Source organism: Sycon ciliatum, chromosome 12, assembly GCF_964019385.1.
Source record: "Sycon ciliatum chromosome 12, ocSycCili1.1, whole genome shotgun sequence".
Taxonomy (NCBI): domain Eukaryota; kingdom Metazoa; phylum Porifera; class Calcarea; order Leucosolenida; family Sycettidae; genus Sycon; species Sycon ciliatum.
The window spans coordinates 17,501,816-17,520,382 of NC_088654.1; the positions used below are offsets into that span (position 1 = coordinate 17,501,816).

Here is an 18,567-nt window from a genome sequence, read left to right on the forward strand (position 1 = left end):
CGAGTGTCGTTATACGCAAAGTTGACAGTACTACATACAAAAACAGTGGCACACACACACACACACACACACACACACACACACACACACACTGCAGTTGGAAAATGCGGCTTTGAGAGAAGCATCGCCGTCCACACCGTACTGAGCTAACGGAAACTAAACAGTTGAGCAGTGGAATTAGCTAAATAAATCGGAAACAACATACCAAGCTCTACAAGACTAGAATCCACCAATGGTCTACAAAAAAACGTGCAAAATAGTAGAAAATACGCACAAGTGCAGTAAATACCCCGACCAGCAGATGTATTAAATGCCAGTACTGGTACTTGACATTCTATCAGTCAAGACAAGCTACATGTAGAGTATAAGTATGTGAGTGTATCTTGTGCAGCAAGACAGTACGTGAAGTGCCCAGCAACGTGTACATGGTTGTGATCGGTAGTTCTACGTGGACTTCTACCGGGTCTCTGTGCGTTCCATAGCGGGTTTTCAACTTTTCATGGAACTTTATACAGAAAGTGAGTAGTGGTGAACAGATCACATGACCCATACTCTATAGTCTAGATCATATACACCATAATCATAACAATTACATCGTACTACGCGTATGCAGTATATCGTGAGCAGGTCACATGACCTATAGATCATACACATCACAGGAAACTGTACTGTGTAATACGTAGGTCACATGACCTCTTTCGCAGTAGCACGAACAAGCTCTATTACAGACTGATGCAGGAGTCAATGCAAGGTATCACCATGCACACAAGCTGTACTCTGACATGTGTATGTCAGGCATGTCGAGAAAGGCAATACTGTAGGGAAGTGCTCGCACAGGTGTGGTGTGGTAGAATGCTATCGGCTTCTTGGATTCACCGGCGCCAGCCGTTTCAAACGAGTGGAGGAAGATGGCGCGAGCGGTCTGACGCGACATGCTCGTCTCCCTCCCTCTCTGGCTCTCTCTCTCACTCACTCTCTCACACACACACTCCCCCCTTACGACAGGGACTCTATCACAGGTTCATACAGTCGTGCCAAAGGCTACAGCGAGAGCAACAGAAAAACAGACGGAATGGGAAAGGAAGAAAGAAAGAAAGCATGTGTCAACACAACCCAACACAACACAACACAGCACAACACAACGCAACCCACCCAAGCGAAAGCGGCCGTTAAAGCCAGGTGGTCTTTAGAACCAGGTCCCACAGTTTCTGTGTAGAACTGTCCGTGCACGGGAAAACGGTCGTTAGGAGCAGGTGGTCGCTAAACCCAGAGGTCGCCTACACCAGGTTTTACTGTACAACCCAACCCAACCCAACCCAACGCAACCCAATCCAGCAGGCCACAAAACGAAAGCTGTGCGACAGGAATCTAGAAATCCGGAGTGGCAACTACCACCCAATAAGACCGCTCACAGAAGGCAGTACAACACCACAACAAACAAGCTTACTACATTGACCGTGTGTGGCAGGCACAGTGTAGATCAGTGTTTCAGAACTACCGTCACTTCATCTTATCCACCATGCTCTGTGTCCATACTCCATAAAATTCATGCTCCACGTCTTGTGATTCAATCATTTTTATCCGCTTTCATATACTGTATAAGCAGAAATATTCGTCTGGAATTTAATTATTTCGTCTTTTTCGTCCAAGGAGCTTTTGGACTAAATTAAATGTAGGACGAATATCGATTTGTCCAGCGTTTCTATACACTCTTATGATCCATGGACGAAATTTTCAACCGGACGAACTCCTTTTCTTTGGAGTTGGACGAAATTATTGACCGACGAAATTTTCTGCCTCTACAGTAACCTTCTGCAGGATTTTAATCATTTTAACCCTTTGGAGTCCGTAACTTTTTTGCTTCCGCAGAATTTGTGGCAGTCACGAAAATGCGCACTCCATTTCCGACATAACTTTGGTTCTACTTCACCGATTTTGAAGATCTTGGGCTCGTTGGAAAGCTCTTGGTGAGAGAAATACAATGAGCCCAAACTCGCCAAGAGCACTATTCATTGTCCGCCACAACGCGCCCCAAAAGCGAGGCCAGCTCCAGATCTGAGACGAAATCGGTCTCCTGTAGCCATTTCACTGAATCTAGCTCGGAACTGTTCAAATATTTTCGAGTAGAAGCTTACCTTGCCGTGACTTCGCGCCGCGCCAGTCCTGGCACATGCCGCCTGTCATGAAGCTGGGAAAATCCCTTTTTTTCACGCACTGCTGACTCGCAGCACGCAGCGCAGAAAATTCGAAATGTTCGATCGCTCGCCGCTCACTCAATCTTCAACGGAGAGACTTCGGACCTGTTCGAGGCGATAGCTGAAAGTTTTCTCTACCATTTAGACCCTTCGATTGTTGAATTTGGTCAAGATTTGGTCGAGAACCGAAAGTTTGACTGCGCACACATGCATACAAAATGCCCATGGTTCGAAATCGAACCATAGACTCCAAAGGGTTAAACATACGTTTTCATTCACTCTTCATCACTTTGTCGGAACTAGGTCTCCGGACCTGATGATAAGGCAGAAGTGCCTGTTCACCTGGTGAAGTAAAATAAAATAAACAAACAAACTTCATCTTGTCAAAGTTGATGAAGTGACGGTAGTACCAGCCCTGGTAGTGTGTCACAGTACAGCGTGTTTGATTAGGCCCCCGTGAATCAATTATTCATGAATCGATTCAAGTGTGCAATCGAACGCGCTCACTGGGTGCGTTCGATTACTGCCATGAATCCATTCATGAATGGAATCTCCTCGTTCGATTACTGCCATGAGTCGATTCATGAATGGAATCTCCTCGTTCGATTTCATGCCACGAGCCCTGGAATCGGTTCAGAATCCATTCACCCTATTCACACGGGGTGATGCGAATAGCCAGGGGCGATTCATGAATGGATTCAACATCGATTCGTGGGCAAAATCGAACGCACCCAGTGTGACGTGAAACATGCAGGGCATCGTACATCGCCCTCGACATGATTGTGTGGCTGCCAGCGCAGGTATTGAGATGGCCCTGCTGACTCTGTCCATGATCATCAGCCTCACCAGCCTGCCAATAACGCGCCCCACCAACCTCCTCATAGCCAGCCCTACCCATAGCCAGTCCACCAACCGCTGACACACACACACACACACGCACACGCACACGCACACACACACACACACACACACACACACTAGTGTTGAAACGAGCGTATCTATAACAAACGAGCGATCAGTTCCACTAACGAGCAAGCTATCGAGCGAGCTAACGAGTTTCATTGATGTGGCAAATATGATTATTTTTTGAATAATTATTTTTCTAAGTTCGATTTTTTCAGCTGGTTCAAATTATCACTGCCGGCATTTGGGGTTGCTGCTGCTTCACTTCGGACTGCTGTTTGGTGTCGAGATGTCTTTTCAGCGCCGTCGTCGATTAGCCTTTGTAAGAATAGACCGTTTTGCAAAGATTGCAAGTAGCCCTGGTCTTCGCTGCATCGCGGGAGAACACTTCCAAACGACTGAGGCTAACTTTCACTCGAATGGAGAGGTGACCGAAGCATATCCTGCTACAGGTCAGCAGATGCGGAACAAGACATCAGTAGAGTCCACCAAAGCTGCAACGACAACTGAAACAACTCAAGTGTCGTGCAGGCATACAGTCACCTGTAACTGCGAGTGATTTTCACTTTGCGCGGGACTGGACTCTCGATCGACCAGGGAGTCGTAAAATATTTTACGACTCCCCGCATGACTTTTTTTGTACTGCCATGTGTACGGAGTACGGTGTTCGTTAGTGCAAACGAGCTGGCCGCACAAACGAGCCGAGTTTCTGGCGAGCGAGCTAACGAGTATCCGGTGAGATCGTTTCAACACTAACACACACACACACGTCCACACCATTTGACCATTGGCCATTTGACGCCTATCGCCGGAGGCGATGATAGCGATGCCACAGCTGAAGCCATAACAGCTTGTGTTGGGAAACGTACACACATGTACACCCACCCACACCCACACAAACACACGCATACCCACACAAACACATGCACACCCACTCACACACACACACACACACACCAGGTACTGAGCCTACCTCTGCTGGTAGCGCTCCTCGTGCGGATATTTTCTTAACAAATCGTACACATCCTGCGGAGGAGAGAGGTTGAACTCCTGAGCACGCTCCCAGCGCTCGAGACGACTGATTCCTGGCACGGAAAACGGAAAGCGCAAAAAGAGTAAACAGGAAAACATGGTTGATCTCAGAACGGAGAGATACAGACAAATTTCTACTGCACAGCATCGTACAGACCTTGCGCGCTCGATTATAGCCCCGGGCTTTTATACGAGACATTGCCTTATTATTTTGATTCCCTCTGATACACGACCGGGCTCTAATTGAGAGGGGGTTTGTGTTCGAGCGCGTATGGAACACTCGTGAAGCTTTCAAAATGTTGTTGAAGAACCTGAAGGGTGTCCTTTTAAGCATTTCAGCATTTTTGTCTCCGAGGAAGCGGTTGATTGTCACATGACCTGTTGCAGATTTTGTTGACACATTGTGTAAAATACGCAATGCTGTAGACACCAATCCGTTTGGGCCATGACGGCCTCATCAGTACAGCTACGAGCTTTAAGCAGGCCGGAAGAAGGAAACAGCTGTATGGAGTATGCCATTGTCTTCAACAATTTGGAGTCGTGCTGCTGGCGGGTGTGGTGAATGAGGATGGCGAAAGAGCACACACACGGGAGCATTTGGACTAAATTAAAAAAAAAAAAAAACTAGTAAATTCCCAATCAAAAAGATCATGATGCTGCTGCGCCATGCACACGGCACTGGAGCAGGACGGAAGAGCTTCACCTATCCTATACCAGCCTGTAACAATAAGACTTAGTATTAGTTCCAACTCCACCGCATAAGCTCTCTGCCCAACCTCATTCACACCAGCAACATGAGTCCAAGCTGTTGTAGATATTGACAATTTTTATTCTCCAAACAATTGTTACAGCTGTTACTGCCTACTGTCCTATACATTCTCGGTGTACTGTAAGGCGACACATTTCCGGCGCGTTTACATTTCGGCCTCCCAGGGCTAAAACACATTTCGGCCACATTTAAAAAATTTCAGCTTGTACTGCTGCTGCCTGTACACACTGAACCTTGCAAAACAAAATTTTGCCTGCCAACAAATTTTCGGCCAAAAATGCCCAGGCCGAAAGTAGGCGAAGATAAATATGCGCCGAATAATAAATTTTGTTGACTTTACAGTACCTATATTTTCAGTACTTTCGGTGCATGTCTTTCACTCCTCTTTCAATAGCTGCACACACACACACACACACACACACACACACACACACACACACACACACACACACACACACACACACACACACACACACACACACACACACACACACTCATACATCTCATGCATCTCATCCAATAGATGAATGCTTCTCTGTACCCACAATTTCTGTTCACCTTTACCTGGTCTTTTGCCCTCACGCACGTAAAACTTTGAGCACCTTCAGTGCTGGCAACTGAAATCCGACCCCCCAGCGGTGCGTTCACATTCTAGCGGTCTCTATCTCATAGCTTTACAGTCCCGTGTTGAGTCTTTGCGATGTGAGCGCACCGCCCAGGGGTCGGACTTCAGTTGCCAGCACTGTAGTATAAATCCAAACGAAGTGCTGCAAATCATTCTCCAAGAACATTCTCGCACGTTCTCCATAAAAAGAGACTCGGATTTCACCAGTTTAATCCCAGCAAGTGTGCCCGGCACGGCATAAAGATGTTTGCTCTCTGTGACACGAACAGTCACTACTACAACGCTGATGTCTATTGCGGAAAGCCAGCACAGCCGCTTCAAAATGCACAGATGCGTTCCTCGAGTTGCTAGGGGACCACTTCAAGGGAGATAGATGGCCACAAGCTGTACCTAGACAATTGGTAGACATCCTTGCCACTTCGTGCCCACCTTAGCCAGCACAACACGGGTGTCTGCTGCACAATGCGAGCCAGCATAGCCGCTGCCACACACAAATACGTTTGGCGCAACACCGGCCATTGTCCTCAAGTTGCTAGGGGACCTAAAGGGCAATGGTCACAAGTTGTACCAGGACAACTGGTATACATCCTTGCCACTATGTACCCACGTTAGCCAGCACAACAAGGGTGGGTGCCTGCAGCACGATGCGAGCCAGCAGAGTTGGCATTCTGGCCGACCTCAAGAACGCTGATATCCCGAAAGGCCAATACGTATACAGAAGGAAGGGCAATCTTCAAGTCCTGAGGCTGCATGACCAAAAGTTGATTTACCTGGTATCCACCTTCCACAACGCCACCAAAGTCTGCACCGGAAAGCGCAGCCGTCAAGGCCAGCGCATCCTGCACCCGAAGGTCAACCAGAACTATATCGTACTTTCCCATTGCTTTTATTGTGCTTCTACTGTGCATGCCAGTGTGTAACTTGTAGGGTATACATGTGATGAGTTTGTATGACGGGAATGGGTGGCGTAGACAAGAATGACATGATGGTACAGGCGTTCACAGCGCTCCGCATGTCGCTAAAGTGGTGCAAGAAGTTAGGTGCGCACTTCATCGAGGAAGCAATGCAGAATGCTTGTCACGTACAAGCTCTCGTCCAGCAGCAAGCTAGACCACAAGGTGTTTACTGCCCAAGCATGTCGCCATATCTAACACACCAACAACCATGTCGTACAGTAGTTGCCAGGACCTCGGCATGCTCGCAAAAGTTCCAGTTCAAACACCGCGTGCAACGGTTATGGTCCAATCACCACCACCCTCACATCTTATTACGAAGACAAACCCAAGCCAACATACAGGCTAGCCGGAGCTGCAAGAGTCAGAGGTTTTGCAGTATAACTTGGAAATGTCCAAAGCGGTTGCTCCTCCCAATCCATCGCGCGGTGGTGCAGAAACAAAGAAATACGGGTCATCAAATGCTCCATTTCCGAAAGCAGGTATTTTGGCCTTTCTTTCGCAAATGTGGTGGTACCCATTCAGCATAAGGATACTGTTCTCCGGGAGGACTTCTGGCCTGACACTGTCCGTGCAAGAGAGTGGCGTTTCAAGGCAGACAGCATTGCAAACTCAGCAGCAGCGCAATGAGTGAATGTTAGATATTGCATGCGTCTTCACCTTGTACATTGTCTCTGATTGGACAGCTGCACTTTCGATGCATTTCTAGTATTTATTGCTACTGTGTGTTCCCGTCGGACAGCATTACGATTTATTGTTACACGTACGTTCTATGTCAAGTCAACCCTCAGCCTGTGTTCCCATTCGTTTTCTAGTTCTATACTTACTGCCATGACTTGTCCCGTTTATGGTTATACAGTCTTCTTCTTTTCCTGTCGTATTGCTTTCGTTTACCGGAGACTTCTACGGTATGTCTCTATTCGCCTCCATGATGTCCTTATCCTGACACTAGCATTTTCTGCGTCGCGTACGGCTGGTGGGAATATCTACCCCAGCCGTCGTGATGTAGACGCTTCCTCATCATTACTACTTGGAGGACAGTCACGAGTTCGGAGACAGCGGGTTCAAAATTACTGATGTTCGCAGATGACAAAACAGTCTACTCTAGTGATCCGTCGAAGGCGCGTTCCGAAGCCAAGTTGTCATCGGCACTGGAGATACTAAACAACCACCTTGGCTCCCTTGGCATGCAGATTAATACCGACAAAACCGTTGTCATGCAAATCCATCCCAAACGTGCCACAGGGAGTCAGCAACAACAACAAAGGCAACAACTGCAAATCACCTTGTCAAATGTTACGCTAGGGGAAGTGGAAAGCACCAGATGCCTAGGAGTCGTTGTTGACAATAAGCTGTCCTTTGACCAACACATTAACAATGTCGCCCGGAAAGCCTCACGGAAGATCGGTGTACTGCGCCGATCTTTCCGCCAGATGAACCTGTTTGCCCTCCGTACTTTCGTTGTCGGTGTTATTCAGCCTGATCTAGAATATATGCTCTCCCTGTATACCTTTCGTTTATATCCGTTAAAAATAGAAACAAGCTAGCCTCACTCCACCGGCGCGCTGTACGAGTTGCTTGTGGCGCATCACCCCAAGCTACTATCACGTCACTTCTTCACCACCTCAATGTTTCCTCTTTTCAAAATCGATCAGTATTTCTGTTCCTTGTATTCATTTTCCACTGTTACGCCGGCTGTTTGCTTGCAGTCCCTCTTTCCCATCTGTACGGCTACCCGAACTACTCGCGGCTCAACAACTCATAACATGAGTATCAATCGCTATAGATCTATGTCTGGCTTTCTGTCCTTTTCAAGTAAATCGGCTCTTCTTTGGAATTATTTACCAGACGACTTGAAGTCCTGCACTACTAAAACACATTTTTGCACTACTACCGCAGATTTCCGCGTCAAATAGAGTAAACTGTTGTTGTTTTTTAGGTTTTCCGGTTCTCGGGGCCTTCTGTTCGGTACTCTTTGTAGTTGTACTTCTGTACTGTTGAGCTATCCGAATTCAATATACACTAAAAAAAATAAAAAAAATCTACTTGGTGAAGGTAGCCAGCAGATAGGTGCAGAACAAACGAGCGTTGAACGGCTGATGGGACGTCACTTTCCGACCATTTACCCTACCGCTGAAGAGAGCAGGCCATTATGTAAGCGCTGTGCCGTGTGTCTGCTGCACAAGCCAGCTCTTTGTGTAGCACCGTGCTTCAAGCTGTTCCACACTCGGCCCTAGGCGTAAGTGTGATTGCTAGGATACGTGAATCGTGCTGTCCGCACAAATGCAGCTTGCTCTCTGCCTGCGTACAACATGTACAGTCGCGGTCAAAGACATCCGACCCGCGAGCCAAAAGCAGTGTCGTGTTACCATTTCAATTACATTACGCACGTTCCAAAAGTCAATCCGAGGGCCACATGGGCCGCATGAGCCCTGGCACTACTTTCGGCACGTGGGCCGGATTTCTTTGGCCACGACTGTACATACTAGTATTTCAGCAGGCTCATTCTTCGGTAGGTGCGTTCGTTTTTCCCTACCCCAAAAGGTAGGTCCTACTTTCCTCTATCGGCTCTACCCGGCTTGAAGCTGGTAGAAGTCGGTAGAAGTTAGTAGAAGTACGGTGTATCTGTGCTTGTGTGAGCATGAGAGCTGTTTTCCACAAGATATCGCACATCGTACTGTACTATAACAGGACTTTACATCGATGTTCAACTGAAATGGGCAGAGCAGCTTATTTCCCAACAAACATTCTACTCTACCAAGTATACAAAAAAAACCCTGAAGTGTGCAGGTTGGATATTACTTAGTAGACTATTTCCAAATGATGAACGGTACAATTCGGCCAATAAAATGTAGAGAACTCTTCCTCTCTTCCATGCGCTCTCACAGCCGACTCACTGCTACCCTCGGTAGCCATTACACACACCAACAGCCGTACAAGGAAGGGTTGACTAATTCCACCCACACTATACACTACACCAAATGTATACACCTGTAGACCTTTTCGAATAATTCAAATTCTGCTTGAGATACATGTACATGTATTTGATAAATTTCTTCAGGATATTGCTTGGGAAGTTCCCCCAGTTTTTTCTCCTATGGATTTCAAGGGGATTGGATAACATGAAAAGTAAAGTGGTGCGTACAAGCAGGTCTCCTGCTGCACAACTGCAGCTCAGTTGTATGCACTACGGCATTTCCCGGCGCTATTGCCATGGATACAGCAGCGCGCCCAAGCTCACCGTGACAAGGGCCAAAGTCGTAGTTGAGATCAAACGACTTGAGCACAACGGCGTGCTGCTGAAATTCAACCTCGCTGGCCTGCTGGTGTGTTGAGCCTTCACACGTGATGACAGGAAAGAAGAAATAAGCATGACATAATAAGCATGACACACACACACACACACGCACGCACGCACACACACACACACACACACACACACACACACACACACACACACACACACACACACACACACACACACATTTAATGCAAGAAACCAGGGCCCAGATTTCACATGGTAAAGGAGTACAGTAAAACCTGTCAAGGCGACCACTCGGATAAGGCCACCACTCAGACAAGGCGACCACCTGTCCCAGAAGACCACTGCAACCAGGATCAAGGGATGCTGTTTCCAGTCAAACAACCCTGGATAAGGAGACCACCTGGTAACGGAGATCACATTTTGAAGGTTCCTTGAGCGGTCGTCTTAGACAGGATTCACTGCATTCGTGGCATATTGTACGTCTACAAATTGTTGGCCCGTTCAAATTATCAAATTTTCGGCCTCCACTACTGCCGCCTCTATACACTGTCACACTGAAAAGCAAAATTTCGGCCAAACATGACCAGGCCGAAAATAGCCGAAAATAAATATGCGCCAAATATTTGTTGACTTATAGTATGGCGTACATACGTGTGTGTGTGTGTGTGTGTGTGTGTGTGTGTGTGTGTGTGTGTGTGTGTGTGTGTGTGTGTGTGTGTGTGTGTGTGTGTGTGTGTGTGTGTGTGTGTGTGTGTGTGTGTGTGTGTGTGTGTGTGTGTGTGTGTGTGTGTGTGTGTGTGTGTGTGTGTGTGTGTGTGTGTGTGTGTGTGTGTGTGTGTGTGTGTGTGTGTGTGTGTGTGTGTGTGTGTGTGTGTGTGTGTGTGTGTGTGTGTGTGTGTGTGTGTGTGTGTGTGTGTGTGTGTGTGTGTGTGTGTGTGTGTGTGTGTGTGTGTGTGTGTGTGTGTGTGTGTGTGTGTGTGTGTGTGTGTGTGTGTGTGTGTGTGTGTGTGTGTGTGTGTGTGTGTGTGTGTGTGTGTGTGTGTGTGTGTGTGTATGTGTAGTGAGTTTAGGGCCACGGGCTGGCTCCTGGCTTCTGCCAGGGCCAGCCCTGGTGAGTAGAAAACACTTAGTGATGCGGTGTTAGACAAGGCAGTCTTCATCTTGCTGCCGCGGAGGAGGAAAAATTCAGCGTTGACGACATGGCCACTTCGGATGTGACCACTCGCGCTGACCCTCTTTCGCCTGGGTGTAGAGGTCTTGCAAACCCTCGCCCAGAGTCTTTTCACTCGCGTGCACCAGCGGCTCGAAAGGTTGTTCTGTCTCTGGGAACGTGGAACGTCAGGACTCTTGTCGACACTGACGGAGATTTGAATACGGCGTCCAAAGCAAAAAAATCAAGGAAAGTTTGTTCGAATATTCGCGAGGAGAGAAAAATTGACCTTGTGTGTCGTCAGCTCAAAAAGTATGGAATGGACATCGTTGGCCTCCAGGAGACGCTTTGGTTTGGCTCTCATCAATATACTGTCGGAGATTGCTTAGTTTTGACAAGTTGTCGCCCAACACCGACTGGGGATGAGCCTGCTCGTCGTGAGCAATTATAACCCGTGGGAATGCGCCGTCACGTCAGTCGTCGGGTCCTGGTGCCGCTTCCCGGAGACAGCGCTAATCCAAGAGCTGCCCCGTATGGGGCCACTTAGCCAGTCATGGCAGTGGAGAAGAAGGAAAAGGAAGGTGTATGTGTGTGTGTGTGCGTGCGTGTGTGCTGTACATACGGTGCTGTCAACACACGCCTGTATAGCGTGCTAGTACCCTGGATGTAAAGTCGACTCTCAATTTTGCGAGTGCAAACATACAAAGGACACATGGATAGGAGTCACAAGTCACTGTCCACCACTGTCACTGGATAAGCAGCAGCCAGAATGTGCCATAACGGGGCACACAGCAGACAGACTACTGAGACATGTCAGCGACCTGACAGCTATTGCGAGTGCTGGGCAGCTTCACGTCACTGACTGTATTGCCATGTGACGTTCATCCACCGTCCGTAGAGGGCTCAGTTTGCCGAAAGCAAAGAGCGGAATACACAGAAGAAGGAGCAGTTATTTTTCGTAACTCTGAGTTTCACGAACTGAATCGATCATCAGGCGAAATTAGGCGTGTAGTGACCTGTATTATTTAAGAAAGAGAGTCCAGTCGCCGTCCAGATCACAAAGAGTGCACCGCTTATCGTGAGTGTGCGACTTAAACAACATGTGCACGTGTGTGTGTGTGAGGGGGGGGGGCTCACTGTAAGTAGACAGTGGAGTAACCGCCAATTGGGGCGACATACAGCAACTCGGCTAGAGTACTGTAAAAGCCATATATATAACGAAGTGCTAACTCTAACGAGTTAACGAGGAGAAATCTGTCGTTAAAATAGAAATCGTTATACAGAAATCGATACATATACTGTCCTATTGAGCGTTGAGAATGAGTGAGAATCGTTACCTTTGGTACACGTAAACTAGTCAATTTTGGGAAATCGTTATATATGCGCCTCGTTAGAATAATGGCTTTTACAGTACATGCACCGTAAAGATCCCGCCAGAGCGCCCCTACCTCCGCCACCCTTCGAGTAGGTCCAGGTGGGGAGGGGCGGATGGGCGACACCTACTGTATATCATGTTATTTTAGGTGTATTTAAATTTCGGTACCAGGGACCTGCCAGGTTTCAGGTGTAATGTAGAATTAGGTGACCAGCCTGCCCCTCACATACAGTGCATACTCTAGTGCCTTTTAGGTGTAATCTAAATTTAGGTGCCTAAATTCTCTACCGAAATTACCGAAATTAAAATTACACCGAAAATAACGTGTTATACAGTACTTGCCGCATTCAGTGCTACATGAAACAGCACTCACGCTACGAAAACTGTGCGTCTGTCTCGTGCACCAGCCAAAGGTCAAGAGCAGGAAGTCGTACAGACCCATCAAAAAAACCCCAGGGTTTATGCGATGACAGCTATCCCTGGTCAAGAGAGTGTGAACTGTTGTGTACATATCCAACCGGGTCGAGCACGCGTCTGCAGTGCGGTACAGTAGTCGCGCGCCCAAGAACGTTGTTTCCATGGGGTTAGCCTGGGACGTTCTTATTTTCAGCAATCTGGCCGCACTCTTATAGCACGTTCTTAGAAACAATCCGTACTGGATCATATGTATCCCACAAGCTGCCAGAAAACCAACACCGCCGTTCTTAGCTCTAGGCTGTGGCGTTCTTAGAATTTCAGGCTGGACGTTCTTGGGCTCCACGTTCTTCGGCGCGCGACTCCACTGTATGGTGTCACACTTCACAGAGTCACACGAGGATTCTCACTTCCCTGGCAAGAAGTCAGGGAGAGGCGCATGGGAGAGACGGGGGCGCTCTGGTAGCGGGATTTTACTGTACATGTTTTACGGCCCTTTCGGGTGTGCGTTACAGTACTGTCGGTCGCCGAAGAACTGGGGCTCAGCCTCCTAGCCTAGACAGGTTCTTATGTTCATGTATTACAACTGATGCACAGTTGAATCGCCGTGTATACATTGGTATGCTGTGCTTGATGAAGTTCTTGCCCGGTCGTTCTTCGGCGCTCCGTCCTTCGGCGTCCAACAGTACTGTATACATGTTATACTTGAAGTACCAAGAGTACATGAAGCCCAGAGTGTGCAGCTCAGATGGGTTGCTGTCACGGCCAAATAATTCCGCGATAACATCGTTTTAGCGATGCCGCAGCGCGTACACGCAGGATTCAATCAGGTCTTCTTCTGCTGCAGTCTGAGCTGCAGCTCAGTTGTGTGCACTACACAGCATAACTGCTTTACTGCACCAACTATGATGTAATCGCGGAATTTCTCCATGACAGACACCGATGCAGAAAAAGTCAGCAGCTGCACACTCTGCCGGGTTTTATGTACTGCTGTACTCTTGGTACTCGGCTTGATTACACTGAAAATAAATTTTAAACGAATGAACGTTTTATTAATTTTGGATTTTTGGCTTTGTACATCATGTACCGCAAAGTACCGTTGATCCGCCCCCACGCCATGTCGCTTCCCAGCTGGGTTTTCGGCAGGGGGGCGGGAATTAGATCAAGGCTGTCAAGTGCAGTACGATGTACAACAACGTAGAGGATCAGACTTAGGCTGCGTTTACACGACAACGCACGGCCAGTTTTCCGTTTTCAGTCCCGCATTTCTTTTTTCGTTTTCGTACGTTTACACGATCAAAGCCGATCCGAGGTGGTCTCCGTTTGTACCGTTTTCAAGCGTCTACACGAGAGCAAAGGATCCGCCAAAGTTCGTCATGTGCCAAGTGTTGCCGTGGAAGCACCAATCACACCCAAGTAATGGTTGAAAACAGGCACACGACAACCCACATCACATGACGAAAATAATAGTAGAAACAATTTTTTGGATTGTCGGATATCCGGATCCGTGTAAACGGCCGAAAACGAAACAAACGTGACGGAAAACGAGGCCAGCACACCGTTTCGACTGTTTACACACCCAAATTTATCCGGCAGAACATTTCCGTTTTCAAATTCTTCCACCTTGGCCAGCGTTTTGGTTTTCTTCCGTTTTGGTGTACAACTTTTACGTTTTGCTCCGCGTACCGTGTAAATGAACCATGGATCCGAAAGGATTTCGTTGCGTTTTCGCCCCCAGCGTTGTCGTGTAAACGCAGCCTCAATGTGCTGGATTGTGCACATATTGATCCTGGATTGGCAAGTATTGTGTACAGCAGTGCATGCGTCGGTTCAACATCGTATTTCGTTGTATACACCGAAGTCGCTTCACAAGGAGAAAATCGACAGGGGGCGGGAATTAGAGAGGGGGCGGATCAACGGTACTTTACGGTACTAGTAGTACGATCTTGTCAAGGCATGGCACAGTACACAGGTACATGGTGTCACCGAGTATTACAATAGTACTTATAGTGTACGGTATAGAGTGGCTTACGTACGTGTACGTATAGACGTGTAGCCACCCGAGTCGGCTTGTCCAGGTGCTGCTGCCTTCGCTGTCGAGGCCGCCTTCCCTGTCGCCCGCTTCGACTTGGTTTGCTGAAAGTGAGACGAGAGAGTTGTCTGCGACATTCTCGTCTGCGTCTCTCGGATGAACAGCAGCGACAAGATCAGTAAGACTCTCACGTCTGCTCACGTTCTTCAAGTGTTTTTTTCAAACAGTGACGACCTATGAGTATGAAGTACAGGTTGAGTTCAGGCTAGTTGTAGTGCGTTGCAAGACTAGAAAGAGGAGTGTGGGGTTCGTCCTCAATCTCTGTTTACTTTCACAGTTTCAGTTCATTTTGTTCAGCGACATTTGAGGCTTGGTCAAGTTTAGACAGTGAAGGAACATTAGTTTAGTTTTCTGAACTGAACACGTCTAGACCTGCCATCGCATGGGACGCGACTTGAATAATTTATTAGGTATCCAAGGGTTACCGTTTGAAAATCACCTGATCGATCAGCTGATGCGAATCACAACGACCTACATACACAGTACAACAACCTGAGTTCTGCTGACATTATAGTCCTTATGCACATTGTACAGATGTACGAAGTTCTGTACTATGGCCGTAGGTGTGTACATACCCGGTTGGGTGTTCATTGTGTGCTATACATGCGCGTTTGACCCATTTAGCCTCACAATTCATGGCAAACGATCACTTTTCAAGCCTTCTTCACTTTGGGATTGAACTAACGACTAGCTAGATCTCTGCCGGAAAAAGATTTCGTATGAAATGCCTCCATGGCCCATTTCATAGTGGAAATAGCAGTAAACACAATAGGGTCCTGCACATTCAACACCCAACCGGGTCTACGGGATTCTACACGATTATACGGGATTTCGTGCATCTGTACAATGTGCATAAGGCCTATTAGTTACTAATATATGCCGTACTCGTAGATCTACCGTACTATACCATGGTATACCATGGTACATGGTATACGCGCGTAGGATCGGATCGCCCTTTCGCGATCATCGTATCGAGAATGAATGCGTATACCGTATTCTACGCACATGGCACATCTTTGGTTTGGTGTCCAGCAGGGAATAGGTATTGTACTACTCCATGGTGTCCAGAAAGGAAGATGGAACCAGTAAAAAGTAGAAGAAGGAAAAACGGAGAGGGTGGGTGGACTGGGAGGATTCCTAAACCAGTAGTTGTACATGTATATCCGGGGCAGGACATGTTATGTTATGTGTATACCTTTATTATACTTCACCATAGGCTACAGGCATTGCTGCCTTCTTGCTGTGGATCATAATGATGCCACAGCTCCTAGGCCATGAGTATGATGAAAAAGACATGGCCGTCAAAGAAGGGTAAGTGTGTCACTATTGTTCCTCTCAGCTGGGTCTCGACTTCCTTGAATTCTGCTCGATTTCTTTATCCACATACCAAACATGAATGGAACCGAACATACCCGAAAAAGTACGAAATGCTGACAAGGGGGCATGGGGAAACCGAAACAGTTCAGTCCCCCCCCCCCCCCCCATGGGTCATCCCTCAAATAAAGATACCGGTAATACTGATAATGATAACCGTAATCAATAAGGGGCCGTCCGTAAATATCGATGTTTTTTTCCAAGACGATATTTGTTCATTTCTCCCCCCTCAAAACGAACATACACATGTTTATGCAAGGGATCGATATTTTTTAATGAAGTTCAATTTCCTCATGAAACGTGACCAGCTGCCACTCTAATGTCACCATACACCTAGGTTTACGTTGCCACGGTCGCACAACCTTGCCATGGCTATGCTCACGAGGTTGACTTTCACTTTGTGTAGGTCATAAACTACATGTTCGAACAGCGCCCGTCCATAGATAGAGTTCGATATTTTTTCCTGCAAAGACGAGACGAACAGGGCCCAAACCCCTCCCCCCGCCCCCAAACGAACGAATATCTTCTCTAAAAAAACATCGATATTTGTGGACGACCCCTAAGACAAGCTGAATCGACATTTGTGTACACTTTATTCATGCACCACCATCACTGCTGCATCTCGATGCAGCCCCTTCTCAGTAGTTGTCACGTTTGTCCTTGTCTCAGTACCATTGTCTTTCTGTATTATTTATGAGTTGGGTATGTGAACATAGTAAAAAAATAAATAAAAAATGCAATGTAAAACGGTGGAGACACTGCATGCCGCAATAAAACGATGAAAATATGAAGAAATACCTGTAGTGCAGAGAAAAATATGGTTTGAATCCTTATTTTTTCTCTGCACTATTTCTTCATATTTTCAATCGTTTTATTGCAAAGCGTCTCCACCGTTTTACATTGCATGAATAAAGTGTACGCAAATGTCGATTCAGCTTGTATTACTGATTGCGGTTATCAAACTATTGTCTCCTCGCCGTTTGTTTAAATAATAATGATAATTATTATTATTCTCCCGTTTATCATCTTGTTACAGTCGTGGATAGTTGCTGCATAACTCGTTCTCATGTGTTTCTTCTCTTTTTTTTATCTCCCAGTTCCACAAACATAACAATACTTATGGCTTTGTCACACAAAGTGCAACGTACGGTTCGGGCACAGCGAGCACCCGGAACGATTGAATTGTGGCTGCATGTTCACTGCGTGAACTGAAAAAGCACAAAAAGTGGAAAGAAAATGAGTAGGATGGTGCGCTATCAGCGTATGGGAGGGGGGGGGGGCATCAGAGAAGGGGGGGGGGGGGTACCACCAGAAAAGGGGGCGGGGGGCGCTGTGCCACCCCACTTTTGGCTAGAGCCCTGTAACAGTAGTGAGGGCGATGCCCATCTCCTTACTCTGCTGCTGCCAGTGCTGGAAGGCCAATGCCTGGTTTGTACCTGACTGTATTGTAGTCTACAAGGCACTCTACATGTACACCGAACAACGGTCTTTGTCAACCACACGGCGTGCACCCCAACTGCCCTAGCCCTGCCCGGCAGAATTACAGTACACAGCTGGCTCACAATTTTTTTGGCGTGCGAGCTACAGACCTCGTAAAGAAGAACATTGGCAGTAAGTAGGGCTCAAACGGTTAGTCCGATTAACCGGTTATGCAGACCGGTTACGAAGAATTTTACGGTTAACCGATAAAGATAACGGTTACGCAGACACTTTCAGTCAATTTTTCAAGTATCAGGTCGTTGCAAAGTATGCACTTTCGCAGGCTGTCGCATGCGTACGCAATTTCTGGGCTGTCAACTCAGTCATATCTGGTCTCTTGGTGTGAGAGTATGTATGTATGAATGAGCATGCAAGAGAATGTACATGTGTGCGTTGTACTGAATAGGGTACATTTTTTGAATGAGTATAGTCAAATATACGGTTAAAAAAGAGTCCGCAGGATTGCCGTGGCTTATAGGTTATAACCGTTAGCTTAGCAGTTAACCGTTAGGGGTAAAACCGTGATCGTTTGAGCCCTAGCAGTAAGACAATCTAACAGTTGTGACTTTCGCGTTGCACAGAGACACAGAGCTACACACAGCTACACACAGCTACACAGAGCTACACAGAGCTACACAGAGCTACACAGAGCTACACAGAGCTACACAGAGCTACACAGAGCTACACAGAGCTACACAGAGCTACACAGAGCTACACAGAGCTACACAGAGCTACACAGAGCTACACAGAGCTACACAGAGCTACACAGAGCTACACAGAGCTACACAGAGCTACACACAGCTACACACAGCTACACACAGCTACACAGAGCTACACAGAGCTACACAGAGCTACACAGAGCTACACAGAGCTACACAGAGCTACACAGAGCTACACAGAGCTACACACAGCTACACAGAGCTACACACAGCTACACACAG

At 47.3% G+C, this 18,567-nt stretch overlaps 1 protein-coding gene across 1 annotated transcript; it reads right to left on the reverse strand.

Moving 5' to 3' along the window:
* Nucleotides 1-92: 92 nt before the first annotated feature.
* LOC135827865 (DNA polymerase delta subunit 4-like) lies at nt 93-15,117 on the reverse strand. The gene is made up of 4 exons (XM_065340299.1): nt 14,718-15,117; nt 9,719-9,814; nt 4,072-4,183; nt 93-1,041 (listed from the first exon to the last, which is right to left on the reverse strand). Exons 1-4 carry the CDS (start codon nt 14,848-14,850, stop codon nt 1,014-1,016), a joined length of 369 nt encoding a protein of 122 aa, XP_065196371.1. The 5' UTR covers nt 14,851-15,117; the 3' UTR covers nt 93-1,013.
* Nucleotides 15,118-18,567: the final 3,450 nt, after the last annotated feature.

Excerpts from the sequence above, each read along its gene's own strand:
- LOC135827865 (XM_065340299.1), bottom strand. The coding sequence starts at position 14,850 with ATGTCGCAGACAACTCTCTCGTCTCACTTTCAGCAAACCAAGTCGAAG. Across the intron at positions 9,815-14,717 it reads CTACACGTCTATACGTACAC|GCTCAACACACCAGCAGGCC; the intron begins GTACGTAAGCCA and ends TCACGTGTGAAG. Across the intron at positions 4,184-9,718 it reads CGACTTTGGCCCTTGTCACG|GAATCAGTCGTCTCGAGCGC; the intron begins GTGAGCTTGGGC and ends TTTCCGTGCCAG.